Source organism: Dama dama, chromosome X (assembly GCF_033118175.1).
Source record: "Dama dama isolate Ldn47 chromosome X, ASM3311817v1, whole genome shotgun sequence".
NCBI lineage: Eukaryota > Metazoa > Chordata > Mammalia > Artiodactyla > Cervidae > Dama > Dama dama.
In genome coordinates, this window is record NC_083714.1 from 143,609,374 (window position 1) to 143,621,854 (window position 12,481).

At 50.1% G+C, this 12,481-nt stretch overlaps 1 protein-coding gene across 1 annotated transcript in view; it reads right to left on the reverse strand.

Moving 5' to 3' along the window:
• WWC3 (WWC family member 3) overlaps nt 1-9,393 on the reverse strand; it is a 108,705-nt gene extending 99,312 nt beyond the window's left edge. Inside the window, exon 1 of the mRNA XM_061137862.1 lies at nt 9,101-9,393. Within this exon, the coding sequence (XP_060993845.1) occupies nt 9,101-9,393 (293 nt within the window). The remainder of the gene's footprint in view (nt 1-9,100) is intronic.
• Nucleotides 9,394-12,481: the final 3,088 nt, after the last annotated feature.

Sequence of the window (12,481 nt, forward strand, 5' to 3'; positions counted from 1 at the left end):
CCCCAAGGTCCCTGCGGGCCTGCACATTTTATTAAAGGGCAGGCATGCACACCTGTGTATCAGAGCACAGCGCCCAAAAAGCCTTGGGGGGAGGGGGGCTGGTCTGCAGGAGAGACGCGTGCACAGCTGTTTGCAAAGAAAAACTCCATCAGGCAGCTCTTTGGTCACTAGGATGTCAAGCAATTAATTTCTACCAAGTTTTTTGCTCCTTTGGCATTGAAGTTGATCCATCCCATGAAGTGCATTAAGTTTCATAAATGAGTACCGCAGGCCTCAGAAGGGCCTACGTCAGGCCAGCACACCCCCTCCCACCACCACCCTTTACAATCTTTCCTTTTCTCTTCAAAGAGGGGCATTTCTGGAGAGGGGAATGGAGGGGAAGGGGTGAGGATGGCTGGCTGCAGCCAGACCATCCCTGGGCTGCTCTCTGAATGCCAGGCTCCCACCACCCCTTGGAGACTGGAGCCCTGGCGAAATGGCTAGAGTGCCACAGCCTGGTCCCTGACATGACAAGCAAGGTCCTGCAGTCATGTGAACAATGAGGCACAGGATGAGGGCACCTTCTCCTCCTTCAGAATGAGACAGATTATCATATTTGCCCAATTGGCAGAGAAAAATTTGTAAATGCACCCAAGTCCCCCAATTCTGTTAAACATCAGCACCTCTTATGCCTCACTTCTCCACTAGCCATGGGGCCACACCGTGACTTCTGACTGCACATTGTAATCTCCAGGAGAGCTTAAAACTCGGGGCTATCTGGCCCTGGTGTGGAGGCGCCCACGTTCCTGAAGCTCCCAGCCAGCTCGAGACTCTGCACATCTCCAGCAGTGAAGCCGGCTCCCCATTCTCAAGGAGCCAAAACAAGCAGAAGACCAATGAGAACAGACAACAGCTGATCACAGCCAGTCTGAGAGCTCTTTTTTCATCCCCACCGAGTACACAAGGTCATGTTTATATTTTGACACTGTAAACAGAGGAATGGTCATTTTTCTGTGAGTAAAACAGCTAGGAGTTGACATTTGTGGAATTAAAGACACAGTTACTTCCTAAATCCTGCAAGGACACCTGGACAGGTGGGTTGCTCCAAGGCAGCAGCCCCACCAGGGAACAGGATTTGGCAAGGAAAGGGAGTGGAGCACTGATCCAGGCTGCGATGCGGACAGATCTCGAAACCATGATGCCGAGTGAGATAAGCCAGACACAGGAGTCCGCAGACTGCATGACTCCACGTACACGAAATGTCTAGAATAGACAAATCTGGAGACAGAGAACAGACTCGTGTTGCCAAGAGATGGAGAGATAGGGAGTGACTATTAATGGGTACAGGCTTTCTCTCTGAGGCAATGAAACTATTCTGGAATCATACAGCAGTGGTGGTCACACAACCTTGTAAATGTATGAATAACCACTAAATGGCGCACTTTAAAATGTTACATTCTATGGTAGGTGAGGGCTTCCCTGGTGCCTCAAATGGTAAATAATCCACCTGCAATGCAGGAGACATGGATTCAATCCCCCAGTCGGGAAGATCCCCTGCAGAAGGGCATGGCAACCCACTCCGGTATTCTGGCCTGGAGAATCCCATGGACAGAGGAGCCTGATGGGTTACAGTCCATGGGGTCACAAAGAGTTGGACACAACTTAGCATCTTCCTCAGGCCACCTGGCTCCCCGGCAGACACTTGGTCATGTCTGAAGTCACTTTTGGTTTTGCCGTGCCTTGGAGAGGTGCGCTACTGGCAAGCACTCAGCAGAGAGACCAGAGATGCTGCAAACCTGCCCAGGTGTCCTGCTAACTATCCTCCACTATGCAGGACAGTCCAACAATAAAGAATTACCCACCCCTAAACATTCACAGACACAGGCTGGAGGAGATTCTTGAGAGTCCCTTGGACAGCAAGGAGATCAAACCAGTCAACCTTAAAGGAAATCAGTCCCAACTATTCTTTGGAAGGACTGATGCTGAAGCTGAAGTTCCAATACTTTGGCCACCTGATGTGAAGAACCGACTCATTGGAAAAGACCCTGAGGCTGGGAAAGACTGAAGGCGGGAGGAGAAGGGGACGACAGAGGATGAGATAGTTGGATGGCATCACCAACTCAATGGACATGAGTTTGAGCAAACTCCGGGAGTTGGTGATGGACAGGGAAGCCCAGCACGCTATAGTCCACGGGGTCACAAAGAGTTGGACACAACTGAGCGACTGAACTGAACTGAGACATTTACAGTGCCAGGGCTCCGAAACCCCAGTCTAAAGTAATACCTGCTCAGTTTGGACACCCTTTAGGCCCCTGTCTATCAGCAATACAGCAGGCTGAAAGACCCCACTTGTTTCTCTACGTAACCAAGTCACTGAACATAACACCATCATCAACAATGGTGGAAAAATAGTGATGGTTGATAGTGGGGTTAATAGGAGGCCTCCACCTCGCCCTCGCCCCCTGCTGAGTCCCAACTACTCCTAAGGTGTCAGCAAAAAAGGTTCCTTTGACACCCCCCACCTCCTGGTTTCCCCTGCCTTAATTCAAGCATTAGCTAAGTCCTGTACACTGCTTGTCTCCTTCACGATTTCTCTGACATAATCCTCAATTTTTCTAGTCCAAGAGCCCTGAATATCTCTAGCTCAGGTCCATCAGCATCTGTGAAAACCTCCAACAATTTCCGGCTGCCCTCTTCTCTCAGAAGTGCACCCTGTCCATCGCGCATACGTAGCTAGCTCATCAAGCAGGACTTGGTGCCTCACATGACTGAAACTCCAGGCCCCAGGCACGAGGAACAGGACTCCTGGGGTGTTGTGAAGAGCCTGGGAGAAAAACAGATGTAAAATGCCTGGCCCAGCAACCCCTGAGCACCCAGGACACCTCAGCCCATGTGGCTCGTATCAAACAACACCAGTCTGACCAGACCCTTCCATTCTCTCTGGGAAAACAACACACAGGGTGCAGGAGTTTCCTACTGCTGCTGTAAGGAACTGCCACAAACCAGTCAGTTTAACACAACACACATTTACTGTCTCACAGTTCTGGAGGTCAGAAGTCAAAAATCAGTTTCATTCGGCCAATATTAAGGTGTTAGCAGGGCTGCGTTCCATCTGGAAGCGCGAAGGAAAAATACACCTCCTGGCTCTTCCGGATTCGAGAGGCCGCCTACATTCCTTGGCTCCTGGCCACACAGCTCCAACATCTGCTTCTGCTGTCGCATCTCCTTCTCTGACTCTGAGCCTTCTGCTTCCCTCTGGTCAGGACTCTTCTGCTTACCCTAAGCCCAGCCAGATAATTCAGGATGATCACCTCATTTCAGGATTCTTAACTTAATCCCACCTACCAAGGACATTTCTGTGGGAAGGTAACTTATTAATCGATTTAGGAGACTAGGCCATGGACATCTTTGGAGCACCATTCTTCTATCTGGGTGGGAAAGGCAGGGAGGAAGTCTGTTAAATATCAAACAACAATGAATATAAGATAAAAGTAATCGCAGGAATCGAACATAGCACAGGGGGCACATGGTTACCAAGCCAAGGGAGGGGAAGGTATAGACAGAAGATTTTGGTTCAAGTCTGGAGCCAGACAGACACCCCTCTTCGTTGGCTCTGGGAAGCAAGGTTACTAAGGCAAGCCCCTGGACTTCAGTTCTATCATCGTCCCAATGACGGCTTGCGCAGCCTTTGTCGGTTTTCAGTGACAGTGCCTTGGAGTGTGTGGCCCACAAGCAGTACCCCTCGTATGTCCTAAGACCCAAGGGACCCCAGCGGGGAGAAAGCAGGAGGCAGGGAGAACACAGTAAGGCCTCAGGGTAAACAGAATACAAGCACATGTGAGCCCCACAGAGGCAGCACCTGTCTGCTGGTACTCGCCACTGGTGCTTCCTGGACCTGGAAGGGTGCCTGAGATGGGGAGGCTGTGCAACAGTTAATGAATGAATGGACAGATTAGCCCACAAATGAATGAAGAGAGGCAGGATGCCTCAAATTGAATAGGGACAGGGCAGAGGGGTGGTGTCTGTGACAGAGCATTGGATCATGGTCAGAAGATTCGGCTCAAGTCCCAATTCCTCCCACAGTGGGTGGGACGTACCCCTTGGCTATGGCCCTCACATGCAAGATGAAGAGAGGGAAGAGGCCATCCTGGCTCTTTTAAGCCCAAAGCTGGAGGATTCAAACTCCACGTGGTCTTGCCTGAGCCTGACCTGCCTAACACAAAGACTCTGGGTCAGTCAAGCTAACCAGTTCCCATCCTTATTCCAAACACGTCAAGCTAACCAGTTCCCATCCTTATTCCAAACACCTAGCACTTTCTTGTCCGCAGCATTCTTCTCATCCCCAATGCTAAGGAAGCATGAGATATACTAGGAGACAATGGACAAAGATAAAGAACCCCCAGGCTCTAGTAAGCCACCTCCTTTTCTCAGAAGCCACCACCTTCTGCTGAGGGCGTCTGGCAACCATCACTGTCTACATTTTCTGGGTCTCCCATCTCCCAGACAAACCTGGTCTCCATCCACTATCCTAGCACACAGGAGGCCAAGAACCTATAAATATTACTTCATTTGACTGGATTTAAATGAGAATAGCTGAACTCAGGAAATTTTAGCTCTGCTTTTATTCCATCAAATTAATTTTACTGAATTTACTGGAAAGGCAGCCAAATAGCAAAAGGACCTGGGCAAGAAGAGCTCACTGGGCTCAAGTGTTAAAGTGACCTTTTAACACGTCACTTGACCCACGGGTTTCTGCAGTAGAACCTACGGGAGAAGGGGAAACACAATTTCCACTTCCAAAAGCAGAGCGAAAGGGAAGAAAAGGAAACTTAGAGATTTCCAAACATCCGGGAGCTATTTTTAGAAATGAATGACTTTTCCATTCACTTTTCTTAAAGAAAAAAAAGAAAGATATTAGACCAAGAACAAATCAAGAAATGGTTGTTGATAATCTAAATGGAAGAAGATTCTTACAGAAGTCCACTCTTTATGGCTTTAAAAGCAAGACACTCCTTTATGTATATACAAACACACACACACACAAACACACACCCACACCCCTATAATCTTAAAGAATGAAAAATGGAAAAATCATCATTTATCACAAAGTTGATAATAATCCCAAAATAGACCCTGTGGGATAAATATACTAAGTTGAGTTGACTGCATGCTCAGTCGTGTCCAACTCTTTGCAATCCCATGGACTGTAGCCTGTGAGGCTCCTCTGTCCATGGGATTTCCCAAACAAGAATACTGGAGTGGGTTGTCATTTCCTTCTCTAAGGGATCTTCCCGACACAGAGATCGAACCCATGTCTCCTGTGTCTCCTGGATTGCAGGCGGATTCTTTACTGCTGAGCCATCAGGGAAGCCCAAAATACAGTAAACCTCCTATTAATTAACACTGAATACAGGTTCTAAGAAGACAGCAATGGTGTCATCTGGACCTGTTATATGGGGCTTCAACCTGGCAAAATTCAAGAACCATGGATTGTTTTCTCTTAAAGCAATAACCTGTTCAAAGGACTTTTGATATATCACAGGATTTCTCCATGTGGCGCAGGTCAAACCCCAGCTAGTGAACAAATGGATCCCTAAAAGCTTTTGTCATGATATAATCTGGGCCTGCCACCATCATCCTGATCGTTTATACTCTGCTTTGATCTCAAATGCGCTATGTCCACCACTCTTAAAGTGCCTGAGGTTGGCATTTCCAGTAATGTACAGTCCCAACTGAGCTATGGAAAACAGAACAGTAAGTTTCAACCACTCAGTCCGTCTAAAGGTTAGTAACAACACAACCTCAAAAGAAGCAGATATATATACAACCATCAAAGGCACTGAATTTTCCAAGAGAGGCAAAAAAGTTCTTCCCGTATTTTCCATCTAAATGGTAAATACCTTGTTATAAAGTCGCCATTGACCTCCAAGTTAATATATGTGGAATACATATGTGCCACTAATGTAAACCACATGCAACTCACCCACAGAAAACACCAGTCACAGAAATGGTGAATTAACTTTATTGACTGGTTGATTTCATTTTTTTGGTTTCACCGTGCAGCATGTGGAATTTTAGTTCCCCGACCAGGAATCAAACCCGTGCATTGGGAACAAGGAGTCTTAATCACTGGACTGCCAGGAAGTTCCAACTGTTTATTTTTAAACAAAGTTTTGGGGTATGACTCCCAGAAAACTATGAAAATTATATGCACAGTACTGATCTGCAGAGATAGTGAATTTAAACCTACAGTGAGTTCAGAATCCAACTAAAAAAATTCTGTTTTGATGTATACTACCATATGTGAAACAGATCGCCAGTCCAGGTTTGATGTATGAGACAGGGTGCTCAGGGCTGGTGCACTGGGATGACCCTGAGAGATGGGATGGGGGTTCAGGATGGGGAACATATGTACACCCATGGCTGATTCGTGTCAATGTATGGCAAAAACCACTACAATATTGTAAAGTAATTATCCTCCATTTAAAATAAATTAATTTTAAAAAATTTAAAAATTCTGTTTTGAAAACACTGAAATCTTTTTTACACATCTGTAAAGATATTTCCCTAGGTTTGCAACCTCTTTGTTGTAATGTGAAAAAGAAAGTACAGCTACAATAATTCACCAACATGCCCTGAGCTGGCAATATAAATGCTGTTAGACACAACACTGAATGGAATTATTGTACAACTCTAGAAGAGTTTGTTCACAACCCTTGGCCCTCGGTTACCTTGCTTACAGCAGCATATTTTATGCTATTACAGCTTTCATAAATTATATACGAAATGCTTTCAGTCAGCAAGAATCTTCACCCAACCGACTACATTCATCTATTTCTCCATAATTTCATTGTCTTTAAGAACCTATTTCTTTGCCTCTTCTGACAGTTCTCCATTTGGAAGCTGTTTGGGGAAAGTCTTCATTTCTTGAATACCGTTTTCTGGTCGTGTGAATCAAACTCGACTCAAAAAGGGTTTTAAGTGTCAGATGCACAAGGAGAAAATGCTGTGCTCCAACACACAATTTTTTCCATATCATAAAAATCAATCACAACCTTAAAGGATAACCAGTCACTAATAAAAATCGGCAGGGCTCTGTTTTGAAAGAAGAAAGAGAATGACTATTACAGCATTTACACCCTTCCGTAGACTCCACTTAAATGTTTGTGGCTTGCTGAACATTCCATACATATTTCGGGCAAGGTATTATGGGAGCTGAAGTGCAAGCTGTCCCCTACTGAATTTTCACTCACTATAAAAACAATGTCTCATAAAACTGTACACATGTTTTTACTTTACAAAAAAATGCAAAACATCCACTTTTGTTCACTCCAACGACGCTCTGAGCATTAGAAACTGGACTTTTTAAAAATTTGTAGCATGAGTGATGTCCGAAAAGGGTGACAATGTCATTCGGTAACACAGCTTTCTGGAAAGAGGAACGCAGGCAATGTGTATGAAATAAACAGAAAGGAAGTTTCTACCAGCTGTCTTTTGTGGGGTCAGCTCACCTATGTCTTGAATTGTGCCGATAAAATTGAAATTCTTGCATTTATAATTTTCCTCATGAATCTACACTCCAATGTGACCACAACTGTTTTATATTATCTTCATAAAATGGGTCTTCACCTTTTCTAAGCAAAACAGTTCTTTTAATTGGTTCATTTTCTAGTTGATTGGATTTTTAACAGACATACAACATAGAAGGGCACCACATTTGAAGCAGTTCTACCAACTCCAGAACTTTCCAAGGCTTGATCAGACAGCTGTGGCTCTAGGCTTTAGATAAAATTATAATATGATCTCACCTGATTTTCAAAATAATGAAGCACCTTTTTAAGCCAATAAACTGTGCTATAATTTCTCTGAGTTTCTGAGTCCAGAAGTTGGCCAGGTTCAAAGAGAATGTTAGGGAACCATGAGCCTTTTGCCTTTCTTTGTCTTTCCCTATTTGAACCTAGAGAAATCTTCAAACAACAATTCAGCAGCTTCCCTCCCGAAAAGTTTATTTTCAAAGGCCAGTGCCATGTAGCGCTGCCTTTCCTGTGCAGGTAGGAGGATGTAAGAGCCTGTCACCACGCTGGGCCTTTTCAAGTCTTAAAATCATTTGGGAAGCTTGCAGTATTTCCTTTCTGGTACTCAGGCCCAACCTGGAGAGAAGTTGCCCCAGAAAGGACAAGATATCAGATAATCACTGGAATCCCTGGGTTTCAAGAGAATCCCAAAATGCCTCTCCCCAAAAGCAGCTGAACCACTGAAACCAACAGGCAATGGAACAAAAAGTTACCGAAAAAGTCATTACGTGAAACTTAATGGCAATCTAGCACTGCTTTCAGAAGCATCCGTTTTTCACTCCGGGGGATTCATTCACATGAATAATGAGACTACTGAAGGCTCTCTTCACATCTTGCACAGAAAGGAAACCTAAAATTCAACTCTTGTTTTCCCTTTATCCCAGAAGCATATGGGTCTAATCACAGTCCATTCTGGCCGCAGTACACAAGGCTTTTTCAACCAGAATTTGAAGTCACTTTCTAAGGCGCTGAAGAGTAACCACCCCAGTTTGATGGTTACTCCAAAGACTCTGAAGTGTCCCATCTGGCACAGTCTTCGCTGGAAACTAGGCTGAAGCCGCCAGACAAGGAACCCACACCACGAGGCTGGGACGCACGGTTGTGCTACAAGATGACAGCTCATCTGGCCACCGCGGGGCTGAGGGGCGCCTGTGGGCCCACAGTCGGGGGCGGTGGGCCGCAGAGGCCCGGCAGGGATGGGCGAGACTGCGGCGGAAAAAGGAAGATGGCCATCCGTCAGCCCCTGGAGAGGAAATTCCAGGCGCCCAGCTCCCAGGCATCGGTCAGCGGGTGACGTGAGGGAACCAAGTCAGAGTGTCCGTCCCGCTGTGGAAGCCGGGGCTCCGCACACCAGGGGCTCGAGGCCGGGAGAGGGGGAGCCTCGATCTTCGGCCAGGGTCCCGGGGGTGGGGGCGCCCGGACCTTCTCCGCGCCCGGAGGACGCACGATCTCCGCCCAGACCCCGGAGGCCCCCCGGGTCCTCGATCCTCTCCCTGGGCCCAAAGTATGGGTCGCCCTAACCCTGGCCCGCGCCCCCCTCCCCTTACCGGTCGCGGGGGTCGATCCACGACGTCTGGCGCGTGTTGTGGTCGATGTAGAAGACTCGGCCATCGTAGTCGCGCGCCTCCTCCCAGCCGGCGGGCAGCGGCAGCTCAGCGCTCTCCCGGGCCCGAGGCGGTGGCGGCGCGGAGGGCGCCGAGGGCGCGGGGGGCACGGGGACCGCGGCGGGGGGCGCGGCCGGCGGCGACTCCCGCGGGGGCTGCGCCGGCTGCGGTGGCTCCCGCTGGGCCTCGCGGGGCTGTCCCCGCCGCCGCCGCCGGCCGCCGCTCAGCCACGGCATGACGGCGCGGGCCCCGCCGCCGCCCGGCCGCCCCACGCGCGCCGCCTCGTCCGCCAGCACTAAGGCCCGGCGCTCAGGGCGCGGGGGCGGCCGCGGGGACCCGCCCGCCGCGCCCGGTGCATCCTCCGCCCGGCGCCCGCGCACCGGTGCCCGCCTGCCTCCTGTCGCCCGCCGCCCACTCGGCCCTGCGCTCCGCCGCCTGCAGTGCCTGGATCACTCGGGTCGCCGCCGCTCGTGGAGTCACAGTCCCAGAGCTGCCGCAGCCGCTGCCGGCAGCCCTTCAGTTCCCGCGGCGCGCCCGGCCATCTTCGTTTCACAGCACCGCCTTAGGGGCGGGGCTACGCAGGCCCCGCCCTGTCGGTGGACCCGGCTCTCCCTCCACCCCTTCGTCCTCGGCGGCTCCTCCCCCGCTTGCTGCAAACCCTTCGATCTCCCTTGGCTGCTCCGCCTCCAATCTCCCTTGGGGGCTCCTTGGCTCTCGGCTCCTCCGGCACCCACCCCCTCACCCCGGCCCGCTGCTTCTACTCCTCCTCCCCCGCCGGCTGCTCCGACCCTCCCAACGCTCGCCCCCTGCTCCTCGGTCTTCCCCTCCTGCTCCGCGTGCTCCTCCCTCTTCTCTCCTCCACCACCTCCTTGGGCCTCGCCGGGAAACCGCACGGGGGCCAGGATGGGCGCCGCCGCGTCCGTCCGCCCCCGGGCCACCGTGGAGAGGAAGGAGGGCCGGGAGGTTGGCGGCCCCACCCGGGCTGCAGACGCGGCCTGCCGGGGGCTGACTCCTGGGACCCAAACAATTCCCGGGGGAGAGGGCGGTCACCTCGCTGCACCCATTCCCAGGCCTCGGATGTCTGGGGTCCTCCTCTCTGCCCACTTGATGGGGGAGGGGAGCTGTGCCTTAGGTCTCCCAAATACCGAAGATGGCCCCCGCGAAGGTGGGTACATCCCCTGAAGGGAAGTTGAAGGAGCTCCCTAGCTGGAGGAGGAACCTGAGGCCGGTCCAATGAGCTGGAGCCTGGGGGACACCTGGAAGTGGGGAGCTGCTTAGGTTGCCACTTCTCGTCCCTGCTAGGAGAGCCCCAGCAGGGTTGATGCCAAGTCCCCACTCCGGGTCAGACCCCTGACCTGCCCTGAGCTCTTCTCCCAGTTTCGGAGATCCAATGGTTTGAGTGGAGACCCAAGTAGGCCTCTGCTTGAGAGGAAGCCAGGTCAGCTCCGAAAACATGAAACCTCTATGGCTATTGGTATTTTATGTTACATGCACAACTCGTAGCTGGAGAAATTGAAGTCCAAAGACAGGGCTGACTCTCTTCTTGCTCCAAATTCCCCAGTTATTTAGTGCCCCAGATCTCTGGACACAAGACAATGCCAGGAAACTCAGGAAAGTATCAGAGAGGTTTTACAGCACTGTTACAATGATACAAAAAGTTCTAATAAAAACCCTAACAGCGATCCAAATCTAGCTACATAGGGGAAGCAACGGGAGGAAAATCTCCCCAAATGCTCACAGCAGTTTGCATTCCTTCAGTGGGATGGTTGCTTTTTTAGTTATTTGCCTTCGAAATGGTTTGTAAAAGGGTTCTATTCCTTTTATAAGGGGAAAATTGTTTTTAAAAGGAATGTGCAGGCATGGAGACTGTAATTGGGACACGACCGAAGGAGGCCTTTCCGCCTCTTCTCCCACCCGAGCACAGAAGCTTCCTTGCTCCCCTAGAGTCTACCCCCACCCGAATGTCATATGCCGGAAATTCCACCGCTGGAGTCCTTTTAGTGAAACATGCACAGCTATTAAATGTCCAAGGGAAAGGGGCACAGAGTATCAAAAGGGAAAGGGGCACAGAGTATCAAAAGAGCAAATACGTTGTGATCTTGTGTGTTCCAGAGAATGGCCCAGTGCTGAGGATCCCCGCCGTGACATCTTCCCTTCTGATTGCCGTGGTTTATTACCAAGGAGGCTACCACCGCCTTGTGCCCCTCCCCCTGCCCACGCTGCAGTCACCCCACCACCCACCATGGCCAAGCTGAAGCCGCATTCCCGCCCCGCCCTCCCAGGCATCGTGTCATCTCAGAATTTCACAAATCTGGGCGCTATCACTCGAAATTATCCTGAATGGGGCTGGAGTGCATTGGAGTGATGCCAACCTCTGCAGAGAGAGAACACCCACACACATCAAAGGACTCACAGAAGGAAAGGCAAGATGAAAAAGTATCAGATAAAGAGTCAGGGGTGGGGGAAGCTACAGCCCATGAGGAGCTAAGAGGCAAGTGTTGACGGGCCTTTCACTGACAATAAGATCTTCTGGACTCCTTTGGACTGGCGGTGGACCCACAAGGTGCGGCGATGCTGCGGAGAACAGGAAAGAGTCTGTGCGCCCCTACCCCTCAAGTCAAGGACTAAACCCAGAATTAGGCACCTGGGACTGTGACTTCTCTACAAACCAAGCCAAGGTGCTGGCTTCAGATTCAGAACTCAGGGGAGGCCTTAGGAGACCAAAAGGAAGATGGTGTGGATGAGGAAACTGAGGTTCGGGTCTTTAAATTTCCAAGTCCTGAGCCCTCACACCTTGGCACATGTAGCTGCCAAGAGACAGTCTGCTGTGCTTATTCTTTGAAACACTTAGCAAATATACACCATTTGATCATCATGACAACATCTACAGGTATTCCCAGTTTTGTTTGCACATCAACGGAGGAGAATTCAGAAGAAATGTCATGCATGCAAGTGGAGACACACTGAAGCCCCTACCTGAAAAAGCTTCATCCACAGGCCCACACAGCATCCCGGGACCTCTGTGACTCAGAGAAGCCAAGCAGGCCCACCGCATTTGTCTTCCTCAAATGAGGCAACTAAAGGAAGAAACTAGAACATGGGATGATCGAGGCCTGTGTATTGCTCCATCTTCCCTTTTGACTTGCAATGTTTGCCCCAGGCAGAAGCTGATGGTCTTTAAAGACCTGTGTGGGGCTTTGGGATGCCGGAGAAATTGATGGAGACTGTCTCGAAGGGACTGTCACCTTCTGGCTTTGCCATAAATCGGGAAGAACTGAGTGCGTGTGTTATGTGTTAGGGAGAATAAGGCCGGTCTTTCTCACA